Consider the following 14,417-nt stretch of genomic DNA (forward strand, 5'->3'; position numbering starts at 1 on the left):
GCCCAGCACAGGACCCGGGGACACCGCCCCGTCCTGGCCCTCACTGACAGCCGCGTCAGGGTGCCAACCTCACGCGACAGCGTGTGCGCGCTCCGCGGAGCGAGTCGGCGTGAGAAAGGAGCCTCAGCTTCTTCCGGAGGGGATGAAGAGCGCGAAAAGGCTTCCCCGCGCAGTGGTGCGCAGGCGCAGCGGCGCACGGTGCTGTCCTCGGCCTGGTCCGCGGTCGCTCCGGAGGCGTGACCGTGCTCGGCAGCCCGATTGGGGGCGCTGCGGGCGGGCGCCGGAGGCGGGCGGGGACTCCCGGGGGTGGTCCGGGCTCGGCTCACCTCCTTGGGGGCGGGGATGGGGCGGGCGCGCCGGTCCCGGGCGGCGAGCGGCGGCCGCGGCCGCTGGCAAGGCGGCGGTCTGAGGCGCGCGGGTCAGACGCGGCGCCATGCGCGGCCCCCCTGCCTGGCCGCTTCGGCTGCTCGTGAGGCGGGGACCGGCCTCCCGCGTCCCCTGGGCCCGGCTGCCGCCGACGCGCCTGGGGTCGGCGCCACCTTGGGGCGTGGGGCCGGGGCTCCTGGCAGGTGGCGGGACCGCGCGAGGTCCACACGGCTGGGCTGGCGGCTGCCCGGGCGGGGGTGCCGGCGGCCCTGCGGGCGGAGCGGGCCTCTCGCGGCTCCTGGCGCTGTGGGCGCGGCCCCCGGGCCCCTCCAACTGGGGGGCGTCCGCCGGGCCCAGCGCCTCAAGACTTCTGCGCACCGGGTTCCCGAGCGGCCCAGCCGTGGGCGCGCGGGCAGGGGGCGAGGCCAAGCGGCGGCCGGACTTGCGCGCGGCCGCGGCAACCCCCGGACACGACCCGCCGCTGCAGCCCGCTGCTGCCGGGCGCTCGGAGGCCCAGAAGCTCCTGAGGCTGGCGCACCCAGAGCGCCGGAGGCTGGCAGGTAGGGCCGCCCCGCCTCCGGCCTCCGTCACCCCGCGGCCTCGCGAGGGCGAGGTGTTGGGGCCACGGGAGAGGGGGAACACTGCGGCGGAGGGACCCTGGGCCACTCGAAACGGTGCAGAGGGACGGGGTGGCCTTTCACCTGGGCATTTCTACTGGGACGTGTGGGGCAGAGCGTGCCTCGCAGTAGCGTTGTCAAGCCATTCCGGCCAGTTGGTCATCAGTTCACAGAACTGTCGGGTGTTTGTTTTCTTAGCTTGACACGAGTTATACAAGGGGATCGTATCTCAATATTCTAGTGTTTGGGTCTGTTCCGCTTTCACTTTGCCAGCATTCACAGAATGACCTGGGTCTTCCCCCCCGCCCCCACCCGCTTTGTAAAATTAATCCTAGCACCAGATAAACCTGTTTTGTCATATGAACTTGCACTTAAGAAACAAACCAAGATGTTATTTACTTTAGGTAAGTTTGTTAAGTAGTCAACAATGTTTTTACTGTGTGAGGCAGAACAATCTGAGTCTTTCAGATTTGTCTCATAATTTTGCCTACTTGAGGGGTAGGCAGAAAGTTACTTAAGCTCTTTTCAGAAGAGTCAGCACTGGCCATGATCAGTGATCTGTAAACTCCAGGAGCTTTGAGAAATTAGATCATAATCCTTTCAAAATGAATATTTTTAGAAAGAAAATCCAGATAAAAAGATTTTTCTATAGCTGCTCATTTTTAGCTATAAATGGAGAAATGTTTAAATGCAAGGGCCTTGTAAGAGCTAAAAGGCTTTGAGATTTCTCCACATCTTCATTTCTTTAATATTTATTGAGCCTCCTTGTGTGCTGGGCCCTTGGGTTACATGGAAACATCCTGGTGGGGCCTGCAGCTTAGTGGGGGAGACTCATTAATGAAAAGATCTTATGACTAGAGATAAACTGTAGCTGTAATGAGGGCTTGGAAAGAGGGCCTGTGCGTTTTTCAGATGCAATACTTGGAACAGGGAAGAATCCCACATTCTTTGCTAAAAATTCATTGCTTAGAAAGGATAGTCCTAGAGAGTGATTCGCGATTGAGGGCAGGTTGGTGCCATGGAGGAGGGCAGTTAGAATGGGAACATTTTGCCTTTTACGATTATTAAAGTTTAGGAGGATTCTTGGTATCATTGATATATAAAGAGAATTATCACTCAGTTGTGTGCATATTTTGATGGGAATAGCATTTTTTTTCTTCTTTTAAAAGAAATATTTGAGACTAGTTGTTTTCACTGGACTGAGCTGCTTGAGAAAGGGACTGTGTCTGATTCATCTTTCTATGTCTAGTTTTTCGCACATGTGGGACACAGCAGGGCTCAGGGTACCTTAAAAGAAGGAATAAATGATGGTACGATCAGGCCCAGATTGAGACCTGAATTTAGAAATCCTGAGTACTTTGGGGAGTGTCCATCCTTCTTGTACATAATTAAAACTGTAACAAGGAGTTCCCATTGTGGCTAAGCAGGTTAAGGACCCAACATTGTCTCTGTGAGGATGTGGGTTCAATCCCTGGCTTTGCTCAGTGGGTTAAGGATCCAGTGTTGCTGTAAGCTGCTGTGTAGGTCACAGATGTGGCTTGGATCCAGGGTTGCTGTAGCAGAGCATTACAGCTCTGATTTGACCCCTAGCCTGGGATCTTCCGAATACCACAGAAAGTGTAAGGAAATCCAGTTTTGTTTCACTTCTGAAATTTTAGATGTCAAGAAGTTTCTTTCTTTTTGTTTCCGTTTTTTTGGTGTTTTTTTTTTTTTTGGCATGTGTAAAAAATGTGGCAGGGATCAAACCTGTGTCACAGCAGGGATCCAAGCCACAGCAGTGACAATGCTGGATCCTTAACCCACTGAGCCACCAGGGAACTCCCGGAGGTTTTTTAGGTTCAGACTTTGCTGGTCCTCTGCTATGTCGAGTAGCACAACTGTGCCTCTCCCATGGTCATCATCCCTGTATGCTCCTGCTCGTTCCTGTCCCATTCCAGCATGCCCTGCCAGGCTAATATGCTGAGAAGACAGCCTGGAACAAGGCAGGAGCTGTACCTCCTTTTACTTAAGAAGGGGAACTGTTTAGATCTGCTGCATTGAATAGTTGTGAGTATATAATTTGAGGAAAAAAGTGTAGGGTTGGTATACCAATTTCTTCCACCTTTTAAACAGATAAATGTGGAGTTCCTATTGTGGCTCAGAGAGAACAAACCCGACTAGTAACCTTAAGGATGTGTGTTTGATCCCTGGTCGCTCTCAGTGGGTTAAGGATCCAGCGTTGCTGTGGCTGTGGCATAGGCTGGCAGCTGCAGCTCTGACTTGATCCTTAGCCTGGGAACTTCCATATGCCACACCTGTGGCCCTAAAAAGCAAAACACAAAAAACAAAACAAAAAAAACACAGATGAATATATATGGTAAGTTATAAGGAAATCTGACAAAAACTCCTTATTAGGACATATGGTTTTATCAAAAGTCATTATAGATAATAAATTGCAGCCACTGCAGATGTTGGCTTTGGTAAGATGAGAAAGGGGGAGTCATTGTTAACCTGTAACTTACTGTCAGAGCAGCCTCAGATGTTGGCACATCTTTTTGAAATGCTAGAAATAAAGAGCAAGAGTGTATGTGTGTATTTTTAAATCAAGAGACCAAAATAGTTGGGTTGAAGGAATTGTAATGTTAATTTGTTAATTTTTAGAAAAATGAATACAAAAATCCTTTTTCAAGAATTGAGCTATACATTTGAATAACAGTATTTTCATCTGTGCTCAGCAATTTGCTGAGTATGCCACCTGAACTTTGTGACTGTAAACCTTTGATCTTAAGTGATTTGTATCAGAAACTTTAAGAACAAGGCCTCCCATTTGAAATGCTTATAGATAGCTGCTGGGAATAGTTATTTCCATTTCTCTTCTAAAGGAGCCAGAGTCCTCGAACCTCCCCTTTGCCGCTCCTCCCTGTGTCTCACTTTGTGTAGGAGTTTGCAGATATCTTCCAACAGCTGTGGCCTACGGAGTAGCTGTCCAGTCTTTTTTTACTGATAATTCTCCATCTTATCACCTTGGTCACAGGAGTCTTAAAGAATGGAGGAGCTCATTGAGGAGCCCCCGTGGACTGACGGGATAAGAGGTGATGGGTTGGAGCCATCTTGCTGCTCCGGGCAGATAGAAGCAGCTGCTGAGAGCTCTGACCGTCCCAGTGAATTAGAGGCAGGGATCGGGAGCGTGAAGTTAGGAGTTAGGAGTAGCCGAGTTGTGGTGCTGTGAGATTAGAATGTTGGCGGTCCTTGCCTTGCTCACTCTTCCCGGGCAGGTCCCTGGTCAAATGTGGAAGGTGTGCATTCAGCCCTCCACCCCTGTGTTCAGTTGGGGACTTACTTAAACACGGATAAGGGCTGGTGTGGTTTGAGATTAGGACGATTCTAGGAACCTGATGCCTGCCAGGAGCTTTTGCTGAGTTTGTGGTTGTATTTTATGAAGATAGACCAAAATGAATAGAGTGATAAAGCCAGTGGGAGCGGTATGCAAGGAGAGGGTGAGTCTTGTTTAGAATGGCTGTTTTCTGAAGCCCAAGTCGGGACAGGAGTTCTGACAGGGACAGTACTGATGGGACAATGAGACTTTCAAAATTGAGAGTGCTCCAACAAGCCAGAGATGTGTGTTTGCTACAGAAATATCATATTTCAGAGAAAACGTTAACATTTTGTAGCTGTGCTGTGAGATGTACTAGTTGGGGTGATTCAAGAGTAAAATAGGCACCAAATTTTGAAGGGACCTCAGTAGGAAAAAAAGTGAATTTTCATTAGTTTTTTTTTTAATATTCATTGCATATTGATTAATGTTTTGGATATATTGGGTTAAATAAAATATTACCAGGATTAATTTCACTGTTTCTTTTTACTCTTTTTAATGTGGCAACTAGGAGATTTTAAGTGACGTGGGTGGCTCCTGTCCTGTGTCTGCTGGACAGGAGCTCTGAGTTGGTACTACCGCACAGATGCAAACTCTGCAATGCACTTGGCCACTCTGGCTTTGGCCAGTCTTTATTCTACAGATTACTGTACAAGCCTGAGAAGTTTCCTTAACTCTGCTTCCTTTTGGTCTGTCAGCCCTCATCACCTCCTGCCCTGTCCAGCTTAGATGCCAGGCTCCTTACCCTCAGCCTCCAGTCTGCCCACATTCTCACTCCTGTGTTCCCTGTAGACCCCTGAAAACCCAGCATGTCTAAAAACCAGTGCCTTTCTCTCTGCAGCTGCCTTTCTCCTCTATCCCGTCCCTCAGAGTGGAGCTGCTGTGTGAACTCAAGAGACACAAGTCATCCATGACTCCTTGTGATAACAGCAGTAATACAGATAATAGATACTTATTGTTTACTAGATACTGGGCACTGGGCCAGATGCTTTACATGTATGTATTTAATTTTTCCTCACAGCACTTTCATGAGGGGGGGTTCTTTTCATTGCCATTTTACAGATGAAGAAACTGAGGCACAGAAAAGTTTGAGTGCCTCACTCAAGGTCAGACAGCTAGATGGCAGAGCTATGATACTGGCCCCATCAGTCTCAACTTCAGAACTGACCTTCTTCACATGTTCCCCAAATCCAGAAGTCATCAGGTCCTGTAGAGTCCAGTTCTTAAAAGTGTCTGCAATTCTTGTAACCCTCATTATCTCCCCTGCCCCTCCCCAGTTTGCCCAGTTCCCCTCTTGTCTAGAGCTGGAGATTGTATTCTGTCATCCTGCCTCTGCTGTGACTTGAGCTGATCCTTTCCTTTTACTCGGTAGTCAGAGTGGTTCATTTAAAATGCAAGTCTGACTGTCTCATCCCCATCCCAAACCCCCCAAGCCTGAAGCCCTTTTGAGCCTGCCTTGCTCCTGAGTCCCTATTCTGCTTTAGAACCTAGAGCCTAGCACCTCTCCATTCTCTTCTCTTTCTCTCTCTCTCTTTTTTCTTTGTTTTTGTTTTTGTTTTTAAGGTCTGCACCCATGGCATATGGAAGTTCCCAGGCTAGGGGTTGAATTGGAGCTGCAGCTCCCCGCCTATGCCACAGCCATAGCAACGCTTGATCCAAACCATGTCTGCAACCTACACCACAGCTCACGGCAACACCAGATCCTTAACCCACTGGGCAAGGCCAGGGATCATACCCGCATCCTCCTGGATACTAGTCAGATTCGTTACTGCTGAGCCACAACAGGAAATCCTCTATTTACTTCTTAGTTCTTTATCCCCTGTATCAGAGGTCCCTGCTCCAGCTTTATCCTGTGGGCTTTCTGCTCTGCTCCCTGATCTGCTCTAACCCCCAGGCAAGGCCCGGCCATTTTCTCTGCTTGGAATGTGGGAAGATGAGGAAGACTGGTTTTATCTCAGAACATAGTTCTGAGTTTATGGTCTGGGTGACCATGGGCAAGCTGCCTCACCTCTCTGTACTTGAGATTCCTCTCTGGGTTAAAAAAAAAAAGAAAGAAAGAAAATTGAGGATAACCGTGTTGTTGGAAGAGACAGTGCATATCAAATGTTTCAGATAGTGGTGGGTGGTCAATGAGGTACCTTTAGTCTTTGAGTGACAGTGGAGACAGCTGTTCCCACCTCATACAGCGGTCAGAGGAATCATCAAAGATCTGTCCCATATCCAGCTGGTGGAAGACAGGCTTTACAGCCTCCTCCCTCCACCCAAACCTGTCCTTCCACGAGCTGTCTACCAACCACAGCTCTCCACCCACAGTCTGCATCTTAGATTTTCTATCCTCTTTCTTTTGAAGGAGATTTCTTCCATTCTTTGAGGGCCATGATTCAGTAGAATAAGGGTAACAGAAAAATACTTGAAGATATCTGTTGAGAGACAGAGACAGTTGTTGGTGTCCCATCAGGCAAGAGTGGGAGCAAGCAAAATGATTCACCATGGAGAAGAGGTGGAGAAACTGGTATCCTTGGCTTGTCAGCTTTAGGGAGGAATTGGAAATGACCGTTGTGGTGCAGGTCTAAGTTTTTCATTAATATCAAAGACAGTGCTATATAGTAAAACCTTAATGAACAGGAATCCAGTTAACCAAAACCTGAAAAAAATTTTGTTTTACTTTTCTATACATTCAGCTTATAAGAAGAAAAGGGCAAGTGGCAATAAAATGAGCTGTTAATCTTTTTTGTTTGTTTGTTTTTGTCTTTTTAGGGCCACACCCATGGCATATGGATGTTCCCAGGCTAAGGGTCCAATCAGAGCTGCAGCTACAGCCACAGCACAGCCACAGCAATGCTAGATCCGAGCGCCACATCTTCAACCTATGCCACAACTTGTGGCAGTGCTGGATCCTTAATCCACTGAGCAAGGCCACTGAACCTGAATCCTCATGGATACTAGTAGGGTTCTTAACCCAGTGAGCCATAGTGGGAGCTCTGTTTTTTGTTTTTGTTTTTGTTTTTTAACTAAAAAGAAAAAGAAGGAGATCCTGGGATGAATTTTGATTCAGCTAAATTCTTTCCTCTTGGTAATTGTTAACATTACTGTGTAAGAACTAGTGTGCATTCATGAAACACAGATTCTTATTTTGGAATCATAACTTTGAATTTAAAAACCAGAGGTGGGAGGGAGAGATGGACTTTTCTATCACTTCACATACTTGACACTTTTGGAAGTATTTGCCAGAGCAATACAACAGACTAGAGGAAGTAGATACTGATGAAAAATGAAACAGAGAGGCTTTTAGGATTGATCTCTGGCTCACCAGGACCCTGGTTTCTGGAGCATGCCAGTTCACTGTGGCTGACCCCAAGCTCCATGCTTTCCCAGGCCTTTGGGCTTTCAGTCCTTTTGGCACTATCTTCAGGAACACGGCATTTTGAGAGACGACCTCAGGTCTTGGCCAAGTTCACATTATTCAGTTAAATCGTTATGATGGGGTTTTAAGCCAGGGCTTCTGGCTCTGTGTAAGGGGTCATTTCTACAGGGACTTCCTGGGCTGGCAGACCTAACATTTCTAGTTAGGCTTTGGCCGATACACTTTTATGCCTCCTTTGCCAAAGTTCTATTTATTTGTTCATTTATCCAACAAATATTTATTGAGCTTTTACTATATGCTTGTCCCTGTAGCCAGTGGGGATTTAACAGTGAGCAAGACAGACAAAAATCTTTTGTCCTAATGGGTAGATAGAGTAAACAAATGAAATGTTTGGAGTGCCAGGAGGTGGGAGGTGCCAAGAGGAGAGTGTGGAGGGAGCAAGGGTCGTGTTGGGCATCTGTATCCTAAGCCGGGGGCAGAGCGGCCCAAGGAGGGGAGACTAGTGTGAAACATTCCTGACTTCATAGGCTCACATTTCTCCTGGAGCTCTGTTTACTAATTGAATAACCAGTTGGCACTGAATTTGTTCTTTACTCTTTTTATTAAGGTTATATAAACTAAATCCTTAACAGAAGTGTTAGCATTAGGCCAAGACACAACTAGAGAAGCAGCTACTGTTTGAGGGTTTGGGAGTACCTATCTCCAGGGTCTCAGTCCATGTTGTGTCCACCTAGGATTCTCGACATGGACTCTACTGATGGCTCTAGCTGGGGCTCTAACAAGACCAAACTCAGGAGGTGCCACTCTTCAGAAGGAACTTCTATTACTTGTATCTTGTTACCTTCTTGGAGATATTCTGTACATATCGAACTTGAAAACCAAAGCAAAAAACAAAACAAACCTGCAAATGTTAACATTAGTGTCTTGGAATTCTTTTTTTGTTTTGCTTTTTTTTTTAAACTAACATTGTATCTTGGGATTCCCATTGTGGCTCAGCAGAAATGAACCTGACTAGTATCCTTGAGAATCTGGGTTTGATCCCTGGCCTCGCTCAGTGGGTTAAGGATCCGGTGTTGCTATGAGCTGTGGTGTAGGTTGTAGATTTGGCCTAGATCCCATGTTGCTGTGGCTGTGGCGTAGGCCGGCAGCTGCAGCTCTGATTCGACTCCTAGCCTAGGAACTTCCATATGCTGCAGGTGCAGCCCTCAAAAAGCAAAAAACAAAAAACTAAGTGTCTCTTGGTAGATTGCTTCATGTTGGTTCTTATAGTGTTGCCTCAGTCTTTTTAACAACTGCATAATATTTATAAAATAAAAACTCCATAATCCATTAATGAATGTTTAGGATATTTTGCATCTTTTGCTGGTATGAGCAATGCTGTAATGAACATCCTTGAGTGTACATTTTTTTCATACACATATGGGAGTGTATCTGTAAATTAAGATCTTAGAATTGGTGGGTGAAAGGGAGTGTGCATTTACATTTTGACTGATAAGGTCACATTGTTCTCCATTTCAATTGTAGCAGTTTAAATGCTTCTTTTCCCATAGTTTCAGCAGCACAATGTTTGCAAACTCTTCAGTCTTTGCCAGTCCAATAGATGAAAGTTGATCCATCTTTGTGATGTAAATTTGCATTCCTCTTATGAGTGCAGTTATCTGTGATATATTGTTGGTTTTTTTTTTTTTTGGTCTTTTTGCCATTTCTTGGGCCGCTCCTGCGGCATATGGAGGTTCCCAGGCTAGGGGTCCAATCGGAGCTATAGCCACCGGCCTACACCAGAGCCACAGCAACGCAGGATCCGAGCCGCGTCTGCAACCTACACCACAGCTCACGGCAACACCGGATCGTTAACCCACTGAGCAAGGGCAGGGATCGAACCTGCAACCTCATGGTTCCTAGTCGGATTCGTTAACCACTGTGCCATGACGGAAACTCCATGTGTTGTTCTTAATTGGATTTTCTCAATATTTTCTTTTCTGATAAAACTCTGTCCTGTTCATCCTTTTTTCAGATGTTTGAAGAATTGTGTTCTACCTTCTAGTACTTTATTTTCCAAAGCAATAATATTAAGGAATGTATCACACATGTATGGATGCACATAACTGCTTTCCAAAGTTTAAAGTGTTTTGAAATATTAGGCAATCAAGAGCTTTGCTGGAATAGGTTGGTTTTCAACCTAAGATGTAGTTAGATCCCAAGAAATAACCATATGTAGCATAAGTATGGGGAAAATACTGTCTGAGTTGAATCTCCAGATCGAGAGGCAGGGAGGGGGCGAGTTCTGAGTGATTCCTGGTGAAGAAGAGAGGAGTGGACCAAGGTAAAGCAACGTTGTCTCATCTGGGTCCTAGGGTAGGGTCAGTCCCCTGCCAGAGTTTGGCCCAAGAGCCATCTTGGTCTTCCCTTCAGTGAGAGGTCCAGGAGCTAAAGGGCAAAGCTCCGGCATCTGAGAGCACGGCTTACTATGAAAAGTTTGTTCTCGAAAAAAGCACAAGGGACTCAACACCCTTGAAACACCCTTGCTTGAAACACTGATGAACGAGAGTTGCTTGTGTTTTCCAGCTGCAGTTGGGTTCCTAGCGGTGTCCAGCGTCGTCACCATGTCCGCCCCCTTCTTCCTGGGGAAGATAATCGATGTCATTTACACAAACCCGGCTGCAGACTACAGCTGCAGCCTGACCCGCTTCTGCCTGGCACTCAGTGGTGTGTTCTTCTGTGGTGCTGCTGCCAATGCCATTCGTGTCTACCTCATGCAGACTTCAGGTGAGACGCCCTCCGCCTGGGTGTGGGGCATCCTAGAGAATGCTCAGGGGGTGTTCCCTGGCAGCCCAGGCCTTGGGCTTCTTGTCCTCTAGCCCCTGGTCTCTTCCTCTCTTCCCGTGCCGCCTGGGCACTGTGTTGGTCTGACCCAGTGCTGGGGCTGGGAACTGTGTTAAATCATATCTTCTTAGCTCTTCCTGCACATGCCTTAAAGGGAAAGAGCCTGTGTGTTTTCTGGGGGTTTGAGGTCTGGGCCTTCTTGAGGGAGCTGCAGAAGCTGCTCCTCTCCCTGTGCTCCTCTCCCCTTCAGTAGGAGCTGGATGGTAGTTTTCAGTGTTTCTCTGAGGCCTGCAGTGACCACCACAATGGCCATAGAGTGCAGGACACCTGATTCTAGGTTTAACTGATAAAACACTCTCTAGGTAATTAACCAGTTCTTACCATTCGAAAGTTCAATCCGGGAAATGATTGTCAAGGAGGAGCAAAATTAGCTTTTGAGAAGCTAATATAGTAAAACTTGTTTCTTTTTTTAAGGCCATATCCGCAGTATATGGAATTTCCCAGACTAGGGGTCAAATCAGAGCTACAGCTGCTGGCCTGTACCACAGCCGCGGCAACACAGGATCTGAGCCATTTCTGCGACCTACGTCACAGCTTACTGCAACGCTGGATCCTTAACCCACTGAGCAAGGTGAGGGATCAAACCCCCGTCCTCATGGGTGCTAGTCGGGTTCGTTACCCCTGAGTCACAAGGGGAGCTCCCACTTGTGTGTAAATAATGCTGAGAAAAATCTCTTGGTCGTATTACGTTGATGAAGGTGTTCAGTCCTTAGGGAGTCACTAATAGTTCGTCTGGAGTCGCTAATAGAACTCAGACAAGTGTGGGCACAAATACACCGCAGGCTTCGGCCCTCAGGAGAGGCTCTGACCTAGGCCCAGGCACCCATTAGTGGCCGTTCCCAAGCTGATGCCATTCCTGTCTGCTTTGCAGGTCAGCGCATCGTGAATAGGTTGAGAGCGTCACTCTTTTCCTCCATTCTGAGGCAGGAGGTTGCTTTCTTTGACAAGACTCGCACAGGAGAGTTGATCAACCGCCTCTCCTTGGACACTGCACTCCTGGGGCGCTCGGTGACTGAGAACCTCTCGGACGGGCTCAGGGCTGGGGCCCAGGCTTCCGTTGGCATTGGCATGATGGTATGTTGGCCCGGCTTCCATGGGTACCCTCTGGCCAGGGTTGGCCTGCACCGCCATGAGGTGTCCATGAGCTCCAGGTGAGCTGTTCTCATCACTGTCACAGAGGCTGCAGGGACACAGAGTTGCTGCTTCCCTGGTGGTCTTCTGCCCTATCACTTCTCTGGAGTGGATTCTTAGCCTGAGTTTTCTGAGAATGTGTGGTGGTGGAAGGAGCCCTTGGGTGCTGGGCAGCGGGTCATAGGAACGATGTCAGTTATATCCCACCAAAAGGCAGGAAGCTGCCACTGCTATCTTTTTTTTTGCCATGGTGTATATTGGCTTGATATAGAATCTTAGATTCCCCGGACCAAGGATCAAGACGGGGCCACAGCAATGAATGCGCCAAGTTCTAACCACTAGACCACCAGGGAACTCCCCTACCACTGCGGTCTTGACGAGACCCTCTCCTCCCCTCCTCTCATAAGGAGGAGTGAGGTCCCCTCCTGCGCACATGGGTAGGTCTGCACTGCTTTGAGGTGAGTGCTTTCCATTCCCACAGCCTTTGTTCCTTCCTGAGCTGCTGGCTTGAACATTGCCATGTCTGTCTGCCTTACTTCTTCACACCAGGTTTCTCTTCAGACCTATGCTGCTGGCCAGTAGAAATGTGACACAGGCCACACGTGCAAATTATATTTTTTTAGTAGCCACATTTTACAAAGCAAAAAGAAAGGTGAAGTGAGATTAAGCTTGATAATATAGTTTACTCAATATAAACAAAATATTATGTTACATGTAATTAATGTGAAATTATTATTAATAAGAGATTTATTTTTTCATATTTAAAAATACAATGTGGGTTTTTTTTTTTTTTTTCGCTTTTTAGGGTCGCACCTGTGGCATGGGGAGGTTCCCAGGCCAGGGGTCCAGTCAGAATTACAGCTGCTGGCCTACGCTACAGCCATAGCAACACCGGTTCTGAGCTGTGTCTGTGACCTACACCACAGCTCACAGCAACACTGGAACCTTAACCCACTGAGTAAGGCCAGGGATCAAACCTGCAACCTCGTGGTTCCTAGTCAGATTCGTTTCTGCTGTGCCACGACGGGAACTCCTACAATGTGTGTTTTATGCTTACTTATGGAACATCTAAATCTGTATGCTAAATTTTCATTGGAAATACTTTATCTAATTAGATTTCATAACATTTGCCGTTGGAAAAGTAGATTGACATACCATGTTTCCCAGACATACTTAAAAATTTACCAGTAACTGAATAGAAATGGAGTATTCAATTTTTAAATTTAAATTTCAGTTAATTAAACTAAACAAAATTTAAAATGTAGCTCCCCAACAGGCTAACCTCATTTTAAGGCTGCATAGGCCTGTGAGGCTATCATCTTAGTGCACTTCTAGACCCTTAGAACGAGGACTGAAACCAATCATTCTCACAGTAGAAGAGCTTGGGGTTTCTCCTGTGTTCCACACACACAGCGTTTAGTCTAGAGCAGAAGGACGTGTTCCAGAGTGAGCTCGTAAGGTCTGACTTACAGAACGGAACACTGCTCCCAGCCCAGAGAGGAGCTGAGCTCCGGAGAAGGCTCCTCCTGCACTAAAGCCCAGGCTAGGGAGGAGCTGGGAACCTCTTTGGGTAGCAGTGGAGGAGAGTTCCTGTTTAGGTCTGATGGCTAACCACCAGAGGGGCCTGTTGTAGACACTATGGGCTGCATAACAAAGTACCACAGCGGGTGCTCAGACAACAAAAGTTTATTTACCACCATTCTGGAGCCTAAAAGTCAGGATCAAGGTGCTGACAAAGTCAGTTCGTCCCGAGGCTCTTCTCTTGCTTATATGCAGCCACCCTCTTGCATGGCCTTTCCTCCATGCTTGTGCGGAAAGAGCTGGCTTTCTGGTGTCTCTTCTTGTAAGGACACTGATCTGATCAGATCAGGGCCCCACCCTTACAACCTCACTTGACCTTATTACTTCCTTTGAGGCTCCATCTCCAAATCCAGCCACACTGGAGTACCTGAATTTGAGGGGAGGGTTGTACACAAATACTGATGACAGGGCCTTCTGAAGGGCCATCCGCTGGGACCTGGTCTTTAGCTCTGGAGGAATAGAAGTGTTCTTTGTTTCTCACATGTCCTCTGGACCTGACTCAGAGCAAGCCTACTCCCAGGAACCTAATGATGCCTGTGCCATGCTGCCAGTTCAGTGGTGGATGTGGTGGGGTCTTCCTCCCACACATTAAGACGTGTGTCCCTGATATTCCAGCCCTCCTTTCTGGTGACAGCACCCTGCATTGTTCTTCAGGAGGTTGCTTCTAAGTGTGGAACCAGAGCACAGGGAAGGACTGGTTCTGAGACTGTCCACAGGGCCCGGGGGCACCGCTCGGTGTTCTTGCCCCTCCACAGAGGACACTCTGTGCAGGTGGTTTCTGAGCTGTGTGTGTTCAGGCTTGCTGATTGCCATACTGCCCCTGCGTGTGTCCTGGCGGCCACCGTCATCCCAGGGCTGCTGGACTGCTACTGGTCTGCCTGGAGCGCCAAGCTCATTGCTGCCTCGGGGCCTGGGTGCACTCACTCTTCCAAGACCACATTACGCTGAAGGCTCTCTTTTACCTGTTTCCTGTCTGACTCCCCCTCCTCTCTCCTCTTGGAGGAAACTCCACTCAGATCACTTATCTCCCAGGTGCCTAGAACAGTATTTGCTGCACACAGGCTTAAGTGGCCGTTGTTGGATGAGTAAATAAATGAATGGTTGTTTGACCTGCCCATTCCTT

The 14,417-nt window shown here is 47.9% G+C and overlaps 1 protein-coding gene across 1 annotated transcript in view; it reads left to right on the forward strand.

Annotated features, from left to right (window-relative positions):
- The first annotated feature begins 404 nt into the window (after positions 1 to 404).
- The window catches only part of ABCB10 (ATP binding cassette subfamily B member 10), a 36,236-nt gene continuing 22,223 nt past the window's right edge, over positions 405 to 14,417 (forward strand). Inside the window, exons 1-3 of the mRNA XM_047760175.1 lie at positions 405 to 926; positions 10,265 to 10,465; positions 11,454 to 11,656. Of these exons, the coding sequence (XP_047616131.1) occupies positions 434 to 926; positions 10,265 to 10,465; positions 11,454 to 11,656 (897 nt within the window). The 5' untranslated portion in view covers positions 405 to 433. The remainder of the gene's footprint in view (positions 927 to 10,264; positions 10,466 to 11,453; positions 11,657 to 14,417) is intronic.

This window comes from Phacochoerus africanus, chromosome 15, assembly GCF_016906955.1.
Source record: "Phacochoerus africanus isolate WHEZ1 chromosome 15, ROS_Pafr_v1, whole genome shotgun sequence".
Lineage (NCBI taxonomy): Eukaryota > Metazoa > Chordata > Mammalia > Artiodactyla > Suidae > Phacochoerus > Phacochoerus africanus.